The sequence below is a fragment of the Lactuca virosa genome, chromosome 3, assembly GCF_052849685.1.
Source record: "Lactuca virosa cultivar CGN04683 chromosome 3, Lactuca_virosa_CGN04683_v6, whole genome shotgun sequence".
Lineage (NCBI taxonomy): Eukaryota > Viridiplantae > Streptophyta > Magnoliopsida > Asterales > Asteraceae > Lactuca > Lactuca virosa.
The window spans coordinates 23,335,559-23,359,262 of NC_136428.1; the positions used below are offsets into that span (position 1 = coordinate 23,335,559).

Genomic DNA, 23,704 nt, shown 5'->3' on the forward strand with positions numbered 1-23,704 from the left:
AATCCTTTGCCATTCCCGTCTAGAGCTAATCTCAGTCCACAGGAGAGAGAACATCTGGAGTTTATCAAGCAATTGAAGGATATTCCTATTAATACTCCTTTTATTGATTCGCTTGCAAAAGTTCCAGAATATGCTAAGTTCCTACAAGGCTTGTTAGACACTCGTCAGCAATTAAAAGAGAATTCTAAGGTGATTCTAAGTGAGCAAAGCTCAAAAGCTGTGTTGGGAGAGGTACCTAAGAAGATGGGGGATCCTGGACGACTCACTCTCCCATGTGAGTTTGGGAAAAATATTAAGGTTTATGCTTTAGCCGATTCTGGGGCTAGCATAAATTTGATGCCTTATTCGTTTTATCAAAAGTTAAATATTCATAAAATGAAGGGTACTAAGATGACTATTCACATGGCAAACCGTTCAGTGACACAGCCCCGAGGTATTGTGGAAGATATTCTCGTGAAAATTGGTAAATTCGTTTTTCCGATAGACTTTGTGGTTTTGGATATGAAAGAAGATCCCAATGTACCAATTATTCTTGGTCGCCCGTTATTTAACACTGCTGGAGCTCTGGTTGATATACGCGAGTCCAAGCTCACCTTGAGAGTTGGGGATGAGAAGGAAATTTTTGGAATAGAAGATGGTTTCCAAAGGAGTGATGCTCAAGAAGAGGTTTTCAACATTGATGAAGAGAATGAACTTGAAGAATTAGAGAAGCTCATGGAAGAAGAAATCAAAACGATTCAACAAGTTAAAAGAACAAAACCGAGAGCATCTGTTCCATTTTTAGTTGAAGTCATTGCCTACACGAATCCAACTTCTTGGGTAAGCAAGGAAGATGATGAGATGTCGAGTGATGAAGAGGAGGTTACTTCAAAAGTAACAAGTCCAGTGGTGAAAAAAGAGAAGGATACTATGGAGCTTAAAGATGATGAAGAATTGAAGATTCAAGGGATCAAACGCAAGCTCGATGGAAACGAAGTCAAGGCTAAAAAGGAGAATTCTAAAAAGGTGTATATTCGTCGAGTGCAAGCTTACAAGAGGCGTTTCAAAGAGCAAAAGATCCTGGTGGTGGACTCTTCTAACGAGTCAATGTAGAAGGCATGGAGTCCGGCTCATGACTCCATCAAAAAGAAGTGCTTCTCGGGAGGCAACCCGAGTTTGGTTTGCATTTTCTTTTCTTTTCTTTTTAGTTTTTTCAGTTTTTAGTTTTTGAATTTTTGACCAGACATTATCCACGTCGTGGTCTGATGCACCACGTCGTGATCTTAGGCAGAACACGGGGACTATTTGAGACCTGAACAAATTAATTTATTATAAAAACCACGTCGTGGTAACGCCTTCCACGACGTGGCCTTTAAAAAGTCACCGGGGGGGGGACCAGTTCTTAAACCCTTTGACCACAAGTGTTCCCCATTTATTTATTGCCGCACGAACGAAAGGAGTCCCCACAGCTGATTTTTTTTCAGTTTTTCTTCCAAATCTCTTGCATTCTCTTGTCCTTTTACTCAATCGGGTATGTGTTTCATGCTCTAATAGTTGCTACTTATCCCAATTTTATGTATTTAGTTAGTTAGGGTTACTTTAGAAATTAAATTGTCCAAAATTGGTTATGTTGGTTAGTATTTTTACTTTGAATGCCCTTAAAATAGCAGTAGGATCAAATCCCAAGTGTTAAACTTGCTAGATTTGGACTGTATTTTGATCGAAGGCAGTTCATGTCACGACTGCGAGACCACGACGTGGTGTGCCAAGCCACGACGTGATTCCTGGGCGACCAGTTTTCTGCTTTGTTTTTGATAACATATTTTAGGTGTTTTGTTTTTGTTTTGGTTTGTTTTTGCCCATTGCAGGAAGATGGCACCTAGAAGGGCTGTTCCACGACGTGGTACATATATTTTCACGTCGTGGATTGTTATAACTGGGATATTCTGTTCGCGTTTTTATGCGATACCACGAAGTGGTATTCTACACCACAACGTGGTTTCTAATTTTTTCACTATTTTGAAGACCATTGGGTGTTTTACCATATGGCTTCCCACGTATCTTCTTGGGGTCGTTTTAAAGACTATTATGGCTCGTTTTCCTCCACCATATACTGTGGCTTCAAGTCCGAGTTCTTATTTTCAAGAGGTCCATATTCGAGATGCGCGTTTTTTCCACACTTTTGGAGTTTCGTTCACGCCACTATCCCAGGGGAGTCTGTTCCTTTTTCTCCCTTCTCTTAATTTTGATTTATTTTATGCATACAATGAGGGCATTGTATGAGATAAGTGTGGGGTAGGGGGTAGAAAAAGTAAATTGCTAGATAATTTGGTAGTAAATTGCTAGATAATTTGGTAAATTTTAAAATTTTTATTAAATGGATCTAGTAGCAATAATTTGAACTGTACTTGCTAGTGGAATGATCCGATAAGAGCTCAAATGTTTAGTTGAGCTGATATACGTTATAATGCATTTGTGGCCTCCCTTATTTTAGTGAAATCATGGAACAAAAACATAACCCTACTTGGTTTGAGGAATGCAATATGTTTAGCAGCCTAAACTTGAAATGTATCCAGGAAAGATATGTCTTAACCAATAAAGGTTGAAGTTAAGCGCCCCTGCTTAAGCATGTAGGTCTTTGAGTGATATAAAAAGTAAGATACATGTAAAAAAAAGAGAGAAATGGCCAAAAGTAAAGAATTGAAGAATTTTGGAGCATAAAAGTATCAAAGTATGAAGATCAAAGATCAAAAATTCTGAAGAAATTCAAAAATTTGAAGATGCTAAAAATCATAAGAGAAGTGAATTCAAAGAAATCAAAGGCGGGAACATCAAAGAAAAGATGAATTCAAGAGCTCCAAGTTGTGGTATCTTCTAAAAAGTTGTAATTCTCTAGTTTATGTATGTTTGGGTAGCTTTACAAAAATATCTTGAGGTTAGAAAGCTTTCTGAGGATGGATTCGGAGGGTTGCATAAAATGAGCATTGTTCGAAAGAAGTGGGCGAATGTTTATGAAGATTGTGAGTATTTAAAGTATGGGGGGTCATTTAGGAAAAAAATTTAGACACAAATGCATGCATTGAGGTCTTGGCATAATGGCTGAGCTGGAATTGGATTGTTCTATGTGATGCTAGTGATGAAAGTTCAAGTTTAAATAAGTAGATTTGCTTGAGGGCAAGCAAAGCCTAAGTGTGGGGTATTTTGATATTGCCATATTTATACATAGTTTTAGGCAATATTGGTCTATATTTTATTTATTATTTTGGTTATTTGCACAGAATTATGGTACTTATAAGGATAAAATGTTATTTGCAGCCAAAATAAAGCATTTTCGAAGAGAGGGACTAGAAGTGACAATTTATGGAACATTGAAGACTTGGAGTACAAAAGATGAAGAAATTCACGGATTCAACTGAAACCACGACGTGGCCAAGTATACCACGACGTGACACGAATATTCTAGAAGATAAGTTTACGTGAAGGAGGCCTTGCCCGATACGGATAACTCCTTATCCACGACGTGGAGCTTCCTGCCACGACGTGGAATGCGACTTTCCAGAATATATATAAACCATTCTCCATTACGATTTGGGGGACTTTTGGCGGAAGAAAGAGGTTCCAGGAGACGATTTACAACAGAAGTAAGGTTCTGGAAAAGAGTTTCAACACCAAAAGAGTGAAGGTCCATCATTTAGTTCACCTATTTGATACTTATGAACATGTTTCCTTATACTTTGATTTGTGTTAGTGTGTTAGTTGCTATTATGAGCAGCTGAATCTAGCTACTCTTGTTTAGCTAGATGAAGCTTCTAACTTATGAATAGCTTAATTTTGTATGGATTTATTTAGTTGGTAAATTTCTTGTGTTTGGTTTATAATTACCTAGCATGCTTATGGTTGTTTCTTCAGTTGCTTGATTCCATGTTCTGTGTAGCTTATTGACCATTAACTACATGAACTTGTTTACCTAATGATTTAGTGAACATTAAATTGTTAGAGCTAGGATTGACCAATCTTAGTTAGTAATTTAAGTAAATAAACTTAGCTGTGCTAGAGAATGTAGATTATGACCATAATTGCGTTTACATAATAAATCTTACATAGCATATTCATATTCATAATTGGTTCTGTGTTTAATTGTGTGTGACCATACATAGTTTTACATGAATTAATTAATTATTGGTAAAATTAGACTTAAATTACTAATATAATTAAAATCAACTTGATAATCCATAATTATTAGCTGGCCATAAGGACGAAGTGGATTCGAACTAAACAAGAGTGCTTTTACTTATTGATTGAATTTGAGCTAAGTTCGTCTGACCTTGTAAAATTAGATAAAACCCTTTTTAAACTTGTTAATAATTAGGTTAATTTGATAGCAAGTAGATTAATTAGTAACACCGTTCCCTGTGATTGATACCCGACCTACCCAAGCTATACTATAATCTGACTAGGTACACTGCCTATAGGTGCATAGTTGGTCTAAGTTTGTTAGGTTATAAATATTAAAATTAGTGGGTACTTTTGTGCACATCGGTTAGCAAATGTTATTTTATATAATTAGAAAGCTAAAAATCGTTTGTATATTTGTCGTATAACTTGGAAAATTGCTAAAATAGTTGTCGTTTAATTTGAAAATTTGTTATAGTATGTTATTGTTTTTCAGCGTAAATATATAAATTATTGATTAAATATTTGTATTTGCATTGTTATTATTGTTTATGTTATTATTGCATTTAATAATCATATATTTTAAAATGAAATAGTTGTTTAGTTTTCTAATATGTTATTGTGTTTTGTGCAGCATGATTATAATAATTTCAATAGCATGATTATAATAATTTCAATGTGAAAGCTATTGTAAACTTAAAATGATTGGGGTGTAACATATGGGAAGTATTTAAAGTGTTAGATGGTGTCATACGTGATATATTTAGAGATACGGTATTTGGTTACTTGTTGGACGTCCCTCGTTTACAAGGGGACGGATTGCTGTTCCACAAAATGTTTCTTCATCAGATACGGCCGGACGCTGTTTTATCTCCAGATGGAATAAAACGGTTATATTTTAGAGTAGGCGATACGAAAATGGTATATGGGTCGGAAGAGTTTTGTTTGATAACCGGGTTGAAATTTGGGGAGTATCCAAAAAATATCGGGAAAAAAGTGTCAGAAAAAATAGTTAGTAGTAAAAAAAGATGTTTATTGCGTGAGCGGCTATTTCCGAACTATACAAATAGTTCGGTGAAAATTGGTGACCTGAAATTTTTTATTTTAAATCAACAATTCTTAGAATTTGACGACGCCGATGTATTCGTTTAATTTAAAAACTTATATCGTAATAATAGATTTTTTTTATGTGAATTATTTGAAAGATAGAGATCTAAACATTTCAATATTGTTTTAGCTGCACACGACACCGAAGCAAAAAAGAAGACCAAAAAGGAAGGTTGATATCAAATCAACAAGCCCCGTTCCTCCTCCAGCATTTGTTGTTGCTCACGACTTCTCCGTGTTGCGCCTGCAACCTTACGTAGCAGGCGGTGAGGTTGTGATCCAGAATTATTTATTTCATTCATATGACGTGCAGCATCGTTTGTTTAATTTGGTGTTAGATAGAGAATTTTGGAGCGCCTTGTTTGGGCATACACACGACGGATGGTTGGAGGCAGCGGTAAAATAATAGTTAATTTATTTTTTTAAAAGTATTTTCTTTTTTAGTTAATAACAAAAGTATCATAATTTTGTGCAGCATATCACCCTTTGGTATAGACTACTGATGGAGAGACGTTTTGATAGCGACCGACATCCAATAATGCCTCCAAATTTTTTTTTTTGCCATGCTCTGGAGGAAGGGCAGGATAGGGCATTTATGGCTGGTATTGCTAAATACCCCAACTTCATGGTTGCTTGGTGGGATGTCAATACGGTAAACTAAATTTTATTTTTTGAAAATATTATCGTTATTGTCGTCATGTTTTTGTATTCTTATTTGTAAACAAAATTTATTTATTTTTTATCCTTATACAGGTCCTATTTCCGATTCATTCAGCCCCTAATCACTGGTTATTTGGGGAACTACGATTGGCGAATATGGAAGTCCGTATTTATGACAGTCTCGGTAGAGGGGCTTATGAAAAATTCAACTCTGATGGAACCTTTACCAAATTTGAAGCTCGGGTGGCAGATTATTTAGACAAGATTAACTATTGGGCCCGGAGGAACATCTCAAGGATTCCATTGAATATGCAATTCATATTCGAAACAAATGTTCCCCAACAAAGTAGTCATTTGGGAGATTGCGGTGTTTTTGTTTGTATGTTTATGGAACAATTAGTTTCAGGCCAACCAATACGTGAACTTATTGACCCAAGGAACGCAGCTTTAGAGTTTCGCCAACGGATGGCAAAAATTTTTTGGGGGTCGAGTCTTGGTCCTATGTAGTTGGATTATATATTTGTATATGTAATTGTATGTTGGATTTAATGGCCTAGTAATAACTTAAATACTTACAACATAAGAACGACACCACCATTTGTTTTAAAGTAACAATTACACTGCTCTAAACATAACAACAAATACAACAATTTATTGATGTAACAACCCGAAAACTATCAAAATAATACTAAAAAGCTTACAACTTGTAAACAATAATTGCCAAAAACAACACCCAACTACAAACCAAGGCTATCTTTAACTGCTTATTTTCTGATTGAAAGAGCTTCGAAACACACACAGCCTCATACCTTGATTTGGTGGATCTACTTGTCCTCGTCTGAAAACCTTCTCGAAGACATTTTTTTACCAATACACCGCTTTAAAAGTTCTTTGTTCTTAAATATACTCTCACATTCAATCTTTTGAAGATTGATGTCTACAATCTGTGTTGGGATATCTTCATTAATATCAACTGGGCATGCTGGTACAGGGGGCATACCGTAAAAAAGGTTATCGGGAAACTTAGCTTTAACTTCATCACCCAACTCATCTCTATCTGAATTGCTTTGTAAGTCGGTTATATCTAAACGTACATCAGCAACATCAACATAATCCCCGTAGAGATGTTTTTTTTCATCTTTTTGACTCAGTTTTTTTTCTTTTTACTTTTATCTACTACACGCCTATTCATAACTTTAACTTCTTGTTCGGGAACATCAACACAACGACCACCCACATCATTAAGATATGTACCAACATCATCATCACCAACATACTTGTAATTCTCAGGATCCACATAGTGAATAGGTGAATAACTAACATTAACATTTTCAGCAACACTGTGAAATTGAGGTACACTAGGAGTATTGAAAGTACCTATCGGATCGTTGCTCCCTTTATAGTTGCATAAATTACCAACCGACTGATTTCCACTGTGACCAGCCTCATTAACCTCATCTCCTTCATCAACCACCACAAACACTTTCACAGCCCTTCCTCCACTACATTTGATTACATTTATCAACATTCTAACATCCATGTCTTCAACTATAGCTATATAATAATTCAATTCAGGATGATGGAAACGAAGACTAATTCTATATTTGTCTAACAAACCAATTTTGCTTCTCACCAAAGATACAAAATCACTATAACTAATATACTCAGAAAATATCAAAGCGAATTTAGAAATACCTCCCTGTGGACATACGTATTCCAGATTTGTTTCAATAACTTGCCATCTCCCACCGGTTACAAGACAAACCAAATATTCAATCATTTTTTTACAGAGATTTTAGAGAAATTTCCTAAACAAATAACAACTAAACTAATAATTTTCTACAAAAGTTTATATATAGTAAGCTTATTTCGTAGTCAAACCAATTGATTTCATAGTCAAAATAATAATAAAAAAATTCATAATTTCGCAGATGAAATATAGAGGAAATCACAGATGGACTGTGTCCATCTGCGATTTAAGCCTGCTCCACCCCTATATATATAGAAAAAAAAATTATAAAAAATACCCACCTGCGAATGTACAAGTGGCTAAAGCACACTTGTGCTTTAGCCACTTGTACATTCGCAGATGGACCATTCCCATCTGCGATTTTTGTGGCCAATTTTGCAATTTCAATTTTTTTTTGGCTATTTTCCACAAAGTGATTAGTATTTTTGGCTATTTTTGTCATTTTCTCTTTATTTAAAGTGTATGAATTTATTTTCCTTTTTATTTCTATTATCTAATGATTTTTGTTGTATGTTTTGATGTGAACTCATACAACAAAAATCATGTAGTGTGTTTATATGTTTATGTCTTTAAAATAGTTTTATTGATATTGTAACATGTAAACAATGATTTTGTGTTTTTTTTTGTTAACAATCCTTATCAAAATAATGTTATTTTTCATTGTATAGATCCGATAACACATTGTCTTATTTGGACTTATGTTTGTGATTGGGTTGTTTAGATTATAAAAATTTGTTTAAATGTGATATGCATGTCGTTTATTTATTTCTTTATAATGTACTTTTCATTTGTAATTGTAAGTTAGTTAGAAAAATATATTAGATAACAAATTGTAAATAAATGAATACCAATGTCAACCAAGAAATGGCCATAGAAATTGAAGTCCCATTCGAGCATCATATGTGGATGACAGAACAAGTGGGAGCCATGCATCATTGTGGTTGTTTGTACTTAGAATGACCTAGGGGGAAACACATAGAAATAAGGCAATGATTACCTTTACTTGCATGTGGTTGTGTTGTTTAATGTTGTGTTTGTGATTGTATGACTTGAAACCTTATTTTAAACTAGAACACAACATTTTGTTAAATGACTAACAATTTACATGAAAATGATTTTGACAAAATGAAAATTTATTAAAACTTTTACAAATAATTAAAATAGTTTAAAAGTTGATTTTATCGAAACAAAGTTAAAACGTTTTAACTGAACAAAGCAGAAACCCATTTTAAAATATACACTCGTTTTAAGGGTCTTTTTTATAGGAGAGTTCTTAGCAAGCACGTTGGTTAGACATTAGAAGGGTGGAGTATTGTTCGCGATTTTCAAGAGCATTGGGTCGAATGACAAGTACGGTTCAAATGAACGATTTCCTATCTTAGGGGGTGTTTGATATAGCTAGTAATTGGGTCCAATTGAAGACCCGGTCTAAAAAATACATATTAACATGTTTGATATAGATTTTACAATCAAGGATTCGATCCAAAATGTGGACTCAGTCCAAACTTTAGAGCTGATTCGGTCCCATCTATTCCACTGTTGGACCGCAACAACAAATGAGAAATATGTTTGATTTCCAACTTTTCCCTATCAATTTATGAACGCCTACACAAAAGAAATCCATCGTCGCCCTGCCGATCAACAAAAGCCATCAACGTCCTGCTATCCTTCCGACTTGCTGATCGACGACCTTCATCTTCCTCCGACCACTCAACCGGAGACCACCATTATTCTGGGCAGGTGAGTTTTTGTTCCTGTTTGCTCGATTTTTCCTGCTCATTTTTGCTGAGATGTTCGATTTTTTCTGTGATATGCAAGTTTGTTGTTCCTTTTCGATTTGTGTGGATTTTTCGATTTATTGATTAAGTTATGTCCAACTTTTTTTGTTTGATTTTTGTTGTTGCTTTGTAACTGTGTTCATATGTGCTAGGTGGGAGATAGAAGTAATAAAATGACTGCAATCTGAACCAACTTTGAAAGAACAATACAATATTTTACAGATGGAATCTCAAGTATTGATGTGTAAATGTTCTCCAAATCATCCAAGTAAAAGTCGAAATTGTTGTGATGGAATTGTCAAGAACATAGAGGAAGACCACCTGGAAGAAGAAATTGGATGATTTAGGTAAAAAAATTGATTTTTCTTGAGGAATTCCATGTAATTAAAAGTAATTCTAGTGGGGTAGGGATGAACCGGTGAAGCTTGAGAGGGGCGAGTATTTTTATATTTTAGATTTTTTGTTCATATGATTTATCATACCTTTTGGTTGTTATGTTGAGCATGGGTATTTTGGGAATTAAAAATCATGTATATTTAGTCGTTTTGGTTGGGTATTTGTCATATATTTTGGTTGTTATGTTGAGCAGGGGTATTTTGGGTATTAAAAATCATGTATATTTAGTCGTTTTGGCTAGGTATTTGCCATATATTTTGGTTATGTTGAATTGGGGTATTTTGGGCATAAAAATCATGTATGTTTGGTCATTTTGTTGATGTGTGGTTGATTTGTTTTGTCATTTGCGGCATTTTGATGAGTAGGTGTATTTTGGGTACAAAAATAATCAAATCTTATAAAAAATGTTGTTTGAGGGTAATATAGTCATTTTGCACAGTTAATCAGATGAAAAATCAAACAATAAGTTTCAGTCAGAAGTTAACTCGGTCAGAACTTCTAACTCAGTCAGCTTCTAACCCAGTCATTTCTAACCCAGTTAGCGACTATCAAACGACCTCTTAGTTTGTGATATACGACAAACTCGTCATAAAAGAAGATAAACTCAGAGGGATTAAACATAAAACCCGCCATAAGAAAAGATAAGCATATAGGGATTAAACATGCCAATGCTGACATACGCCAAGTAACATCCTCCATAGCACATATCATAATATTGTCCGTTTTGGGCCACCCGAAACAAAACTTCCCAGTGGGTCACCCATCATGGAATCACTACTGTCAAAGCATATTTAAATACAAAGTTCTTTTGAGATTTGCTTCCCTCACGACTTTAAAATGTGCATTATGACAGGGAAAATATCCACACTTCTTATAATGAATGTTTACTTCTCCTTCATAGTGTAACGTCCCAAAAATTCAAAATAATTTTTTTTAAATAGAATAAAAACCCATTTTATTAAAGTTACATTCAAGTAAAACCATTTATTCATAAACCATAATTAAAATCAGAGTTATAAGGAAGACAATACAAAATCTCGAATCATAAAACCGTTGATGCGTGTGTACAATCCCGCCTTCGCAATTCGTTAAGTATCTGAAAAACATTTAATTCATAATTATAAGCACAAAGCTTAATGAGTTCCCCAAAATATCACATACGACTCAACATAATAATCAACTATGGGTTATTAGCAACCGTAAGACTATCAACAGTCCTAATATCATGTACACTACAACAATATAAACAACTATGAGTTATTAGCAACCTTGGGACTATCACTGATCACATGGGCTCATAACAACCCTATGAGTTATCAGCAACCTTGTAGGTTATCAACAACCTAGCGGACTATCAACAGTCATGGAGTTATCAACAACTCAGATACATATAACATCAATCAACAGATAAGAATCAACTAGTCTAACATGCACACCACTATCACATAGGTGATATACTGAGAAGACTCACCTGAACAAATAGCTGAAATCCACTACTCAAAGTCCCACAGAATCAACTACACGAACCTCCTAAACCAAACACACGCTAAACCTCAGACCATAGCTTACCACCCCTCAAAGTTTGACCAACAGTAAAAGGTCAAAAGTCAACGATAAAAGTCAATCCCAATCGATAACCACGTCGTAGCCACCTATTGGTCACATCGTGTCAGCTTCTCGACAGAACAGTCGGGCAACCACCAGTCGCCCACGTCATAACGAGCAGACTGCCACGTCGTGGAAACTGGGTTTTCACAGCCTAATGGATTAAGCTCCTAATACATCAAGACACCTATTCATATGCTCCAAAAAGCTTCCTAATGTATAATACGACATAAAGATCAATGCTTTTCAGTCATGCATGTCCAATGCAAGTCTAACACTCAAACTAGGTCAAAATGGAGAAATAAAACCAAGATCTCATGCATGGAGCTTAATACACCAACAAACTTCAAATCTAGAACATATGTCTGCCAAGGGATCTCAATGATCCATAAAGTTGCTAAATTTATGGAATTCATGCACTCAACTCAACCTAAACATGTAGAAAAGTGGGTAGAAACCTAGATCTAGCATGATATAATGAGAAATGTAAGATCTTGAGGACTTACAAAAGTCCAGAAATAGCTCAAGATGATGATGGAGAGGTTTGCTTGCTGGAACAATGCTCAAGAACACCTTCTTCTTCTTCTTCTTCTTCTTCTTCTTCTTCTTCTTCTTCAAGGGCTAAAATCACCACAAATAAATCACAAGTTAAAAATGGAGGCTAGGGTTTCTTGGAGGGTGAAGGGAGGTGACGGAGGCTGAATGTGTGCAAACCCTATCCCTCACTTCCCTTAAATAGGGGCACAAACCCCAGAATTAGGGTTAAACACTCAAGTGGCCACCACGTCGTGACCATCAACTTGTGACGTTGTGGCACACAAGATTGATGTGCATTTTATACAGCCATGGCCATGTCGTGGCACAAGGTTTTTCCCAAAAACCCCATATTTGATCCCATTAAGTCTTTAGCCGATCTAATATGGAAAACGGGTATTACACATAGACGATGTGTGATCAAGTGTAGGTAGTCACCCGCCTTTACCCCTTTATAGGGTTCGCCATCCATGTTGAACACATCAACACAAGCCCTAACTTTAATACAATTTGTAACATTCCTCATAGCACATGCATTGGTGTGATCAAGTGTAGGTACCCCCGACCTTTACCCCATTTATAGGGTTCGACATCCCTGTTGAGTGTTGAGCACATCAATACATGCCCTAACTCTAATATAATTTGTAACATTCCTCATAGCACGTGCGTTGGGCCACCCGACACAAAATCTTCCAAGTTGATAACCATCGTGGAATTGTTCTCGTGTGAAAAAGCATAACTACAAAGCTTTTACGAGATATGTTTTCCTCATACCCTTGTAAGAAAATACGTATTCTCTTTCCCAACCAATGTGGGAATAATACCTCTAGTATTAATGATAGCGTGAAAGAATTTTGTATTCTCATTTCCCTCGACATCCCATCTAACTCGTGTATTTTGTTTAAGGCAAAGCCTATTTATTGTATCTAATTTCATGATACAGTTTTTGAATTACTTCTTTGCATCTTTCAGGGGAGACTAGCTAAAGGTTTACATTCAAGAACCATTTTCACTCCATCAACTTTTGATAATATCCATGACATCAGCTTGTTCTATAGATCTTGAATTACCCCTACACACTTTAATGGTAGATCTCACGACCTTTAATTTGTGCAACATCACTTGATCCCATTTCCCAATATGATATGATCCAAGCAAAAGCATTGGACACAACCTCTATAGTTTCATCTAAAAGTAATCATGAATTGAAATTTATTAAAGGTATTGGGACATAATCCACTACTGGACTTACAACAATTAATAGGTTATGATCTAAGTGCAACATTGGTAAAGCTATGACTCAAGGAGTATCCTAACAGGCCATAAAACTATTGTAAGCCAAAAGCGAGCCAACTTAGTTAACCTCATCATCCCTCACATATGTAATAGAAATTAAATATACTCATCTATATTAAAAACTTTGTGGCGTATAAGAAAACTCTCATTTATATTAAAAAAGGAAAAGAAAAACGGAAAGTAAACTCATGTTTACCAAAGAAAGATTTTAAGTGGGTGAACATCTCGTGCAATGTTTAAAGGGTTTAGATAGTGTTTGTGATTGAGTTTCAAAAGTGCTTAGGCCAAACGGTATAGAAGCCACGATGCAAAATTATGGCCATGTGGAGGTTGTACCACGGTCGTGCATACCATCCCTAGATCCACGGCCGTGATGGTTTGTGGAGAGTGGCAGGGATATATATGCACAAACCAAATAGAAAGTCTATATCTATTTTAATTTGTCATTTGTCGTTCATCCTCTCTCTTCTTTCTCTCTTCCATAACTGTGTCTATATAGGGAGTACTCCATTTAATCATCCATGTTTCAGTGGTGGTGATTTTGGCTGAGCCGGAAGAAACCCACGCCCTTTGGCATGGGTTGTATACCTTATGACCTTATTGACTTATTAGTTTTCCAAAAACAAAGATCCTACATATGTAAACATCCTACAATATCACAATTTCTACAACTTTAATAAATAAAGATCTTTTGGCACATGTCATCATCTCATTCATTTTGCCACGTTTTAATTTGTGGTCATTTTAAATTAATTTATGTCCACATGTCATTTTATGGGTTTTCCATTTTATTAAATTTCATATAGTATTTGAATATAATAATTACAATAAATGTAATAACAAATGAATATCTATTTCATTAATGGACTTACCTTCCAATTTCAAAATTCTTAAGGCTGATGGGTGTCATACCACACATACCAAAGTTGTGTATTGCCACTTTATTTTTTCCTCACCCTATAAAACTAGTCACAACACACATTGCTACACCCACAACAATACACATTATTATGCACAAAGTAACACATTTGAAGGTTATACCGTGCGATGAAACCATAATGTGCGACAAGTTTACCACAGTGGAGCAAAGGGGGTCGGTGCAATGTTTACCACACACCGCAATGCCACATCACATACCCTGATGGGAGGTATCATGTGCACAGAGGGGCCTAAATTAAAGACTCATTAATTTTTTTGTTTATTTATTTAAATTATTTGCTTAAATTTAAAAGAGAAAAAAACTCTTCAATTTTAATAATTCAATATTTTTCTTATTTTTTTTTATAAATTCAAACTTTTTATTCAACTTTTATATTTAACTTTTTTTTTATAAATAAGTTCATATAATAATAAATGAGTCAAACAAGTGTTATCTCAAACCAATCGTTATAGTCATTTTATTTAACAAATAAAACCAAAACATTTTAAAGTGAATATCATTTAAAATTTTATAATAAATTATATTTACGTTATTGCTCTTTCACATTCTAATTTGCATAATAGTTAGCTTATCATAAAAATATAATTCGGTAATTAAAATGTATTATACAGTATCAGTATACAAATAAATAGGTTTTAATAACAATACAAGATTTTTTTTTTCCTTGTACCAACTACCACGTTAGTATTTTTCTTCATATATACAACTTTAATCCAGTGACATCTGACCACGTGTCGTCCCGTAGCAGAGTATCCTCCCCCAATTGGGATCGTGAAAGACATTAAAGAAACCCTAATTAAAATTTGCATTCTCCCATATGTGTCCCACTCGTTTCAATGCCAACAGTATATATACTACATGGACTACATCACGTCAAACCCACCTGTTTGTAAATAATGTTAAAAGCTTAAACACTCGTCTGATTCAATTCTCCTCTCTGTCAAAACCAATATTCTTTCTTTTTCTTCGTCTCCACAGATCCCTATAATCATATTAGCCACTTCAAATTGTACATAAAAGCTTCGTTTTTTCTATACGTAAAGAGAGAAGAAGAGCTTTTTTGGGGGTTGAATCGCTTCCTGTTCTTGAATTTTGTTTGGGTAGCGGTTCCATTTATAGAAAACTTTGAATTACGATGGGGCCGCCGCAGTGCGTATTGGTGACCGGTGGTGCTGGGTATATAGGGAGCCATACTGTGCTGCAGTTATTATTGGAAGGTTACAAGACGGTGGTTGTTGATAATTTTGATAATTCGTCTCATGTTGCTATCCATCGAGTTCAGAAACTCGCCGGTGATTATGGACGTAACCTGTCTTTTCACAAGGTCAAAATTCTTTCTGGCCCCTTTTCAAATTCCACGTTCGTGGATAATTCTTCCCGAGTTTCGAGTTTTTAAAAGATTCGGTGTTTAGTTTCAGTCTAATATTTGCTTGCATGTATGATAATTGGGTTTTGAATTAAACAGTTGATTGACTAGGTTCTTTACTGGATTGAAAATCGACAGTTTTACCCTTAGAATTTTGCTATGCATTCCTTTCAGAATTGATTTTGTATCCGACAACTCAATTATTAGATGTAATTGAGGATACTTTATGTCCTCGTTTATTTGATTGTAGTCCTTTTCAAAAAAATGATGACGATTTATCCAGTAAATATTGGACTTAGGGTTTTTCACTTAGATGTATTTACTTACTATCTTGAGTGTTTAATAAAATGTGTTGAATTGTTAGGCAGCCAAATTAAGTTGTGATTCAGGTAATGCCTTTTTAGAAGTTGATTGATGGTACAGTTTAGGTTTAGTTAGGAGTTCCAACTATGTTGGTGGCAAGTCTACATCCAACTTAAAAAGTTGGTTAAAAGATTTATTGTTAGAGCACCTCAGCTTTATCTTTTTTTTTTTTTCTTTCTTTTGAGCAAACTGCAAAACAATTATTTTTACAGCACCCCCTTACCTGGCCCACACCACCATAAATTATAAATTATGCTTTTTTTTTTTTAATCCTTATACCAAAGATTCTAATGTTTCTTCTTCACCACAGATTGACATCCGTAATAAGCCTGCATTGGAGGAACTTTTTAAGTCAACAAAGTAAGTTTTCCTTTCACAAACTATTCTTATATCTATTGGGATTTTTATTTGTTAAAAACTTGCCATAAATTAGTGGTTAAACTACTGAAATGATTAGAAATAGGTGGTATGGAGAAGTGTATGCAATTTGATTCTGATATCCATGCAGGTTTGATTCTGTTATTCATTTTTCTGGATTAAAGGCAGTTGGTGAAAGTGTGAAGAAGCCGTTGATGTATTATGACAACAATATCATTGGTACTTTAACTCTATTGCAAGTTATGAATGCCCATGGATGCAAGAAGGTATGCTCTATCCCTTTATTATTATTACACCCAAATCTGAGAAAAGACATGAACGCCCTCCTGATTGCATAATCTGTTATGAAACATTTCAGCTAGTGTTTTCATCATCAGCCACTGTTTATGGATGGCCAAAGGAGGTACCATGCACTGAAGATTTTCCTTTATCTGCAGCCAATCCGTATGGAAGAACCAAGGTATGATGATTATCAAATATCTATCAAGTGTTCATTTTTCAAGTGCTTGCTTATATTACTACTAAATACTAATGGAAGGAATGAATGAATGAATGAATATATCTTCAGCTGATGATTGAGGAGATGTGTCGGGACATATATGCTTCAGATTGTAAGTGGAAAATTATTCTGTTGAGGTATTTCAATCCTGTTGGGGCCCACCCTAGTGGTGATATTGGTGAGGATCCTCGTGGGGTTCCAAACAATCTCATGCCATTTGTCCAGCAAGTAGCAGTTGGTAGGCTACCTACACTTACAGTCTTTGGAACTGACTACTCCACCAAAGATGGAACAGGGGTATGTATGCTACGTTAATGTTTCTACTCTTTTCATTATTCTCAATCTTTCATTTCTATTTCAGTAAAGATTTATGCTTTCTGCATCTATCTATACTTTGGGTTGGTTTCTTTTTTTGTGTTATATGCTCTGTTTCATAAAACTTGAAACATTGTGTGTACTATGCAATGATTGGGAAATGTTGGAATTTGAAATTAACTTGTTTTGAGTTTCTTTCTAAGATTAGAAGTAAGGGAGTGATAAAGGATATAGTGGCACATTAGGCTCCACTCTGTTGTTGTTTGATGGGAATTATGATGTTGATATTTACCCTCAAATTTCAGGTACGTGATTACATACATGTTGTAGATTTAGCAGATGGACACACTGCTGCTTTGATGAAACTCTCGGACCCTAAAATAGGTGTGTATCTCTTTCTGATTACAGATGACATTTTGTAGTTTTGGAAATTTTCTTCTGTTTGGCATTAAATCAAACCATTATCTGTTTTTTAGGCTGTGAAGTCTACAACTTAGGAACGGGTAAAGGCACATCAGTGTTGGAGATGGTAGCAGCTTTTGAGAAGGCATCAGGAAAGGTATTACAATTACAATCTTGAAAATATGTTATCAAGTTTCTATCCACTGTTCATAAAGAAAATCTACTTGTATGTATTTGTTTATTTTAAGAAAATCTACCCAATTATAGCAAAATCTCATCCAAATCCCAACAATTTTCACTGCTAAATAATAATAATAAAACCGAAAGTAGAATGGTGTATAGATAACAGGGTAGATTTTGAATAATGAGAAATTTTTATGAGTAGAAAGGCTTAGTAGATGTAATGTTTGTGTTTGTCCAGCGAATTCCTGTTGTGACAGCTGGGCGTCGACCTGGCGATGCTGAGGTGGTATATGCATCAACAGAGAAAGCAGAACGCGAATTGAACTGGAAGTAAGTAGTGATCATCTTGTATTTACGGCTAATATGAAAGAACATAGACATCATGTGAATGTGATATCACCTTTAAATATTATTGCCTATGAAAAGTAAAAAAAAAAGATAATTTATTTATGGTTATGGTTAATTGGTTATTGCAGGCCAAAGTATGGGATAGATGAGATGTGCAGAGATCAGTGGAATTGGGCGAGCAAGAACCCGTATGGTTATCTAACCAAAGATGAAGATGAAGCCAAATCCAAATCCAAAGCCAAAGAAAAGTAACACAGCTTTTGCACTTACTACTTACTATTAATTAGGGTTTCTTTCTTCTGTAATTAATTACTAGTTGGTTGGTTTCTTCTTTTTTAATGGTTTTTGTCATAGAAGTTAAGGTAAGGTAGCCCGGCTAACGCAGAAAGTAAAGCATGGTAAAAAAAAAAAAAAGTCCATTATCTCGTACAAATAGATGGGTTTCTAGTTTCTTGTATATGGAATATTTATGGTATTTGTGTAGCAGTGGGTAGGGATATGGTGTCCTTTCTTTTATTCGTTATGTTAAAAAATTATTTCAGTAAACATTTATGCTTTCTGTATCTATACTTCCGTTACTCTTTTAATTTTCTTTTTGCAATCTTATATATGTTGTGTTTTATGGTTTTACCACACAAAGACGGTGTATTTTTGCATCAAGATTCACAATCATTGTTTGTTAATTAATAAGCATGATATCTTAACTAGGAGGTTAAGTTAGGTTGGCTCTTTTTATGTTTTTGATGTATAGATTTGCTGGAATATACCAGACAAATACTGTGTTCCGATTCTAAATAAAATAGATTGGCCGATCTCATTTGTTTTAAGCCATGGTTGGACTATCATCTAATTATAAAATATATTCCAAATCAGTGAGGTTTCCAAAGTGTTATAAAACGCGTTGACGCTTGAAACATCAACGTCAAACCAAATGAAAAGGTACATGCACGTCAATACAAATAATCTATAGAATATGAGTAATATAAACACTTTCGAAACAAATAAAACTATAAACAAACAACAAAGAGGACAAATATTTGTAGACTTTGACTTCATAAATAACTTATAATATACTCTTTGTTAATGTATACTTTTTATCGGGTGCTTACAAATCTAATCCCTATAATATACTATATGTTTGTAATTCACTCTATAAAACAATTACTCGTATAAGCTAAATAGATTTTTGAAGTTTCCTTATTGACGAACGCAAACCTATTGAGAAATTGATCATCCTTAAATAAAATGGACACCTCTGACCTCTCATAAACTTCAAACTTTGACCCAATAACAAACTTATGGTATGGAAGAAGGAGTGTGTACCAAACTTATGGAAGAAGGAATGTGTATAGAAAAGAAATTTAAATTTATGAAAACAATGCAATTGGGGTCCATTTGTCAAGGTCTCGTTATGCTTGAAGTCAACAATTTAGCGATCGATTCTCTTGTATATATACAATACAAACCCTCTTCCTGTTGAAACAAGCTTCTCTCTCTCTCTCTCTCTCTCTCTCACACACACACACACACACACATCAATGGAGAATTTGATAAGCTTAGTGAACAAATTACAAAGAGCATGCACAGCATTGGGTGATCACGGAGAAGCGAGTTCATTGCCAACTCTTTGGGACTCTTTGCCTTCCATCGCTGTTGTTGGTGGTCAGGTTAATTATCTTCTAATTAATTCCATCTCTTTTATACTTTTCCTTTATATCTGTGAATTTCATCAGATACACATCTTAGATTTAGCTCATAATTATAAATGCAGAATAATCAGTAAAGATTCTTGCTTTCAGTTTAGAGACGCAAGCACCCATAAATAAATGTATGCGTTCATGCATGTGTCTCAACAGAATCAGCTTTTTCAACCGACTAAATGAAGAAGAATGTGTCTATATCTGTTATCTGTACTGTACAGTGTACACCCAACTTTCTTTATTGAATCGAACACCCATCTTTGATGTCTTTAATTGTGCATGTGTAGGAAGTAGAATTTTACATCTTCAGATGAGCAACTATACGTATCATACAAGGAAGTTTCTATCTTTTTTATGGGTTTGTTTTGTATTCACTTGATTCGTTGTCTAATTTTGACAGAGTTCTGGGAAATCTTCAGTTTTGGAAAGTATTGTTGGCAAAGACTTCTTGCCAAGAGGATCAGGTATGCCAATGTCATATCATCTTTACTCAATAATTCGAATCAAGAAATGATGATCGATGTGGTATGATTGCTATATCCAGGAATCGTTACTAGGCGCCCACTGGTTTTGCAGCTTCATAAGATAGATCAAGGCAAAGAATATGCAGAATTCCTCCACCTTCCATCAAAAAAGTTTTATGATTTTGGTATCATCAACTGCCATTATTCTCAGTTGTTTCCTTCATGCATATTGATCATGGTTTTGTTAGATAAGTAGTGACACAATTGTGGTGATCTTATAATTATAATGTGTAGCTGCTGTAAGGAAAGAGATTTCAGATGAGACTGATCGTGAAATGGGGCAAACTAAACAAATTTCAAGTGTTCCCATTCATCTTAGCATCTATTCTCCAAATGGTAAATTTATAACATTCAATGTTATAATATAAAACTAGCATAGGCCATTACTGAATTTGGAATCCATTTTGATGAAATCATTGATCTCAACAGTGGTGAACTTGACTTTGGTTGATCTTCCTGGACTCACAAAAGTTGCAATTGGTAAATGAAGCAGATATTTCATTACTTTTTAATGGAATCAACAGTCATGAAATGAGCTCCTCCTAATTTAAATCTTGAATGAATGTAGATGGTCAATCTGAAAGCATTGTACAAGAGATTGAGGATATGCTCCGTGCCTATATTCAAAAGGTTGACTATAATCTTGGATGATAAAATGAGTACACACTCTTGGGTTTCTTTCTGTTAATGGAATTTAAAATTTCTTGATGCAGCCAAACTGCATTATTCTGGCTATTTCACCTGCTAATCAAGATCTGGCTACATCAGATGCAATCAAAATGTCACGTGAAGTGGACCCCACAGGTACCAGAATGCATTTAAATTCTCAAACTTGAGTCTCTAAAACACCTTTGAATGCTAAGTTATGAGCTTAAGATTTGAATTGCCACTTTAGGAGAAAGAACTATTGGAGTCTTGACCAAAATTGATTTGATGGATAAGGGTACTGATGCAGTTGATGTAAGTTAATCTGCTGAATGATATCTTAAGTGTTATTGGTGGGGTTCATCATCATCTTATCTATGTTTTCTTGTTTTTTTTAGATCTTAGAAGGAAAATCATATCGGCTAAAGTTTCCATGGGTTGGGGTTGTTAATCGTTCACAACAAGATATTAACAAACAGGTCGATATGACTTCTGCTAGACGTAGGGAGCGGGAATACTTCTCTAACAGCAGAGACTACAAACACCTGGCTCCAAGAATGGGGTCTGAATATCTTGCAAAGATGCTTTCAAAGGTAGTTAGTTAATCATTTAAGATGCTAAAACCAATGTGTTCTTGAAAGATGACTTGATTTACTCTCATCAGCATTTAGAAGGCGTGATCAAATCAAGAATCCCAGGCATACAGTCGCTAATCAGCAAAACGGTTGCTGATCTTGAAGCTGAACTTAGCCATCTTGGAAAGCCTATTTCTACTGATGCTGGTGTAAGTCTTGTGTGTGTATGTGTGAGGGTGCACCTAACAGATCTTGATGTTTATATATGGTTAAAAATATTGCAGGGGAAGTTGCTTCTGATAATGGATATTTGTCGGGCTTTTGATCAAATATACAAAGAACATCTAAACGGAATGTAAGTACTCGATCCTCAACCACTGTCTTTAGTTAAACGGATTGAATGCAAAAAAAAAAAAAAATTATTGATTTGTTTACAATAGCATCCGACTTTGACAGCATATTGTACATTGTTATTTACTGTTGTGTAGGCGATCCGGGGGAGATAAAATATACCATGTTTTTGAAAGGCAGCTTCCTGCTGCTCTTAAGAAGTTGCAGTTTGAGCAACAATTGTCAATGGAAAATATCAAGAAACTGATCACAGAAGCTGATGGATATCAACCACATCTCATAGCCCCTGAGCAAGGATACCGTCACATTATTGAGTCTTCATTAATCACCATCAAAGGCCCTGCTGAGGCCTCAGTCAATGCGGTATTTCTATTTCAAAACAAAATAATAGTAACATTCTTAATTTCTTGAAGAAAAAAAAAAGCTAACTTTTCAAGATTTTAGGTTGATATCATACTCAAGGAGCTGGTTCGCAAGGCCATCAGCGAGACCATGGTGGGTTAATGGGTTTTATCACATGTTTGGTTTCTTGAAAAAGTTTTTTTTTTTTTTTAATTAAAAAATAATAATTTGATTGGTTGTTTAGGAGTTGAAGCAGTATCCGAGTTTGAGAAAAGAAGTGGAGGGGGCTGCAAATGAGTCGCTTGAAAGAATGAAGAAAGAAAGTAGGAAGGCGACACTTATGTTGGTTGATATGGAATGTTGTTACTTGACGGCTGATTTCTTCCGGAACCTTCCGCAAGAATTTGAGAGGGGTGGAAACCCGACACAGTCCATTTTTGATAGATACAATGATTCGTACCTTAGACGAATTGGTAAGCTCCTCGTTTTATCATTTTCATTTTGTCGGTTTCGATAAGGGTCAAATTCAAGAAATAGCAACGTACTTTCACTGCTTTACTTTCATTTGTTTCTATTACACAACATTGTACTCTCAACAATCTACCCAATTATAGCAATGTCATCCAAATACAAAACAATTTTCACTGTTTTAATTGGGTAGATATTTCGAAATATAATGTCTTATCAAGAGAAAAGTACATACATTGCTATATTTCTTGCATTTAGCCCTATGTTTTACAACGAATGTTCAGCTAAATCATACTTTATATTGAAAACAGGAGCAACAGTGTTGCAGTATGTGAATATGGTTCTTGCAGGCCTGGTGAACTCGGTTCCAAAGTCCGTGGTTCACTGTCAAGTGCGTGAAGCCAAACGCAGCCTACTTGACCATTTTTTTGCAGAGTTGGGTCGAAGAACAGTAAGTTACTAGTCATTTGTTTGTGTTTTTTTTAGTAACAATAGCATATTTATAAAAACAACTTCTTCAGTTACTTTGTAAGTCATCTGTGACTGTATTTTCAAATTTCAACACCAATGGGCCTGTGTATTAAATATTAATAAGAATGGTTTATAATTATGCAGCCAATTCAGTTATCAAAGTTATTGGATGAAGATCCTGCGATCATGGAGAGGCGTTCGTCACTAGCAAAGAGATTAGAGTTATATAAAAGTGCACAAATGGAGATTAGTAGTGTTTCATGGTGATGAAGAGAAAAAACCATGAAAACTTGGTTATTTGTGCCTCGAGTTTTTTGGATTCATATATTCGTTAGGTATACAGTTTAGCATGGGATTAATTTTCACCAGTTGCAAAGCGCAAAGTGCAATGTAATATGGTTTTCCATTTGCAGTATTAATTGTGAAATTGTATTGGATATGATATAAAAAGGCATTAATGATAATGTGTATTCCTCCACAACATGTTTTCTTGTATGTTATCTGTCATTCTTAGGAAAACAAAAACAAAAGAATAATTTTCTGGTTTTCTAAGATA

General features: G+C 34.9%; 2 protein-coding genes across 2 annotated transcripts; both read left to right on the forward strand.

Moving 5' to 3' along the window:
- The first annotated feature begins 15,077 nt into the window (after positions 1 to 15,077).
- On the forward strand, positions 15,078 to 18,635 carry LOC145165348 (UDP-glucose 4-epimerase GEPI48-like). Its single transcript, XM_079084069.1, has 9 exons — positions 15,078 to 15,542; positions 16,258 to 16,307; positions 16,456 to 16,591; positions 16,684 to 16,785; positions 16,894 to 17,121; positions 17,445 to 17,523; positions 17,616 to 17,698; positions 17,963 to 18,054; positions 18,201 to 18,635. The coding sequence occupies exons 1-9, from the start codon at positions 15,354 to 15,356 to the stop codon at positions 18,322 to 18,324; spliced, it is 1,083 nt and encodes a 360-aa protein (XP_078940195.1). The 5' UTR covers positions 15,078 to 15,353; the 3' UTR covers positions 18,325 to 18,635.
- Positions 18,636 to 19,559: 924 nt separating this feature from the next.
- On the forward strand, positions 19,560 to 23,519 carry LOC145162237 (dynamin-related protein 5A-like). Its single transcript, XM_079081441.1, has 16 exons — positions 19,560 to 19,739; positions 20,173 to 20,236; positions 20,317 to 20,421; positions 20,531 to 20,632; positions 20,726 to 20,776; positions 20,865 to 20,926; positions 21,010 to 21,100; positions 21,192 to 21,256; positions 21,340 to 21,534; positions 21,606 to 21,725; positions 21,801 to 21,871; positions 22,005 to 22,230; positions 22,312 to 22,362; positions 22,454 to 22,682; positions 22,989 to 23,128; positions 23,293 to 23,519. Exons 1-16 carry the CDS (start codon positions 19,611 to 19,613, stop codon positions 23,413 to 23,415), a joined length of 1,824 nt encoding a protein of 607 aa, XP_078937567.1. The 5' UTR covers positions 19,560 to 19,610; the 3' UTR covers positions 23,416 to 23,519.
- Positions 23,520 to 23,704: the final 185 nt, after the last annotated feature.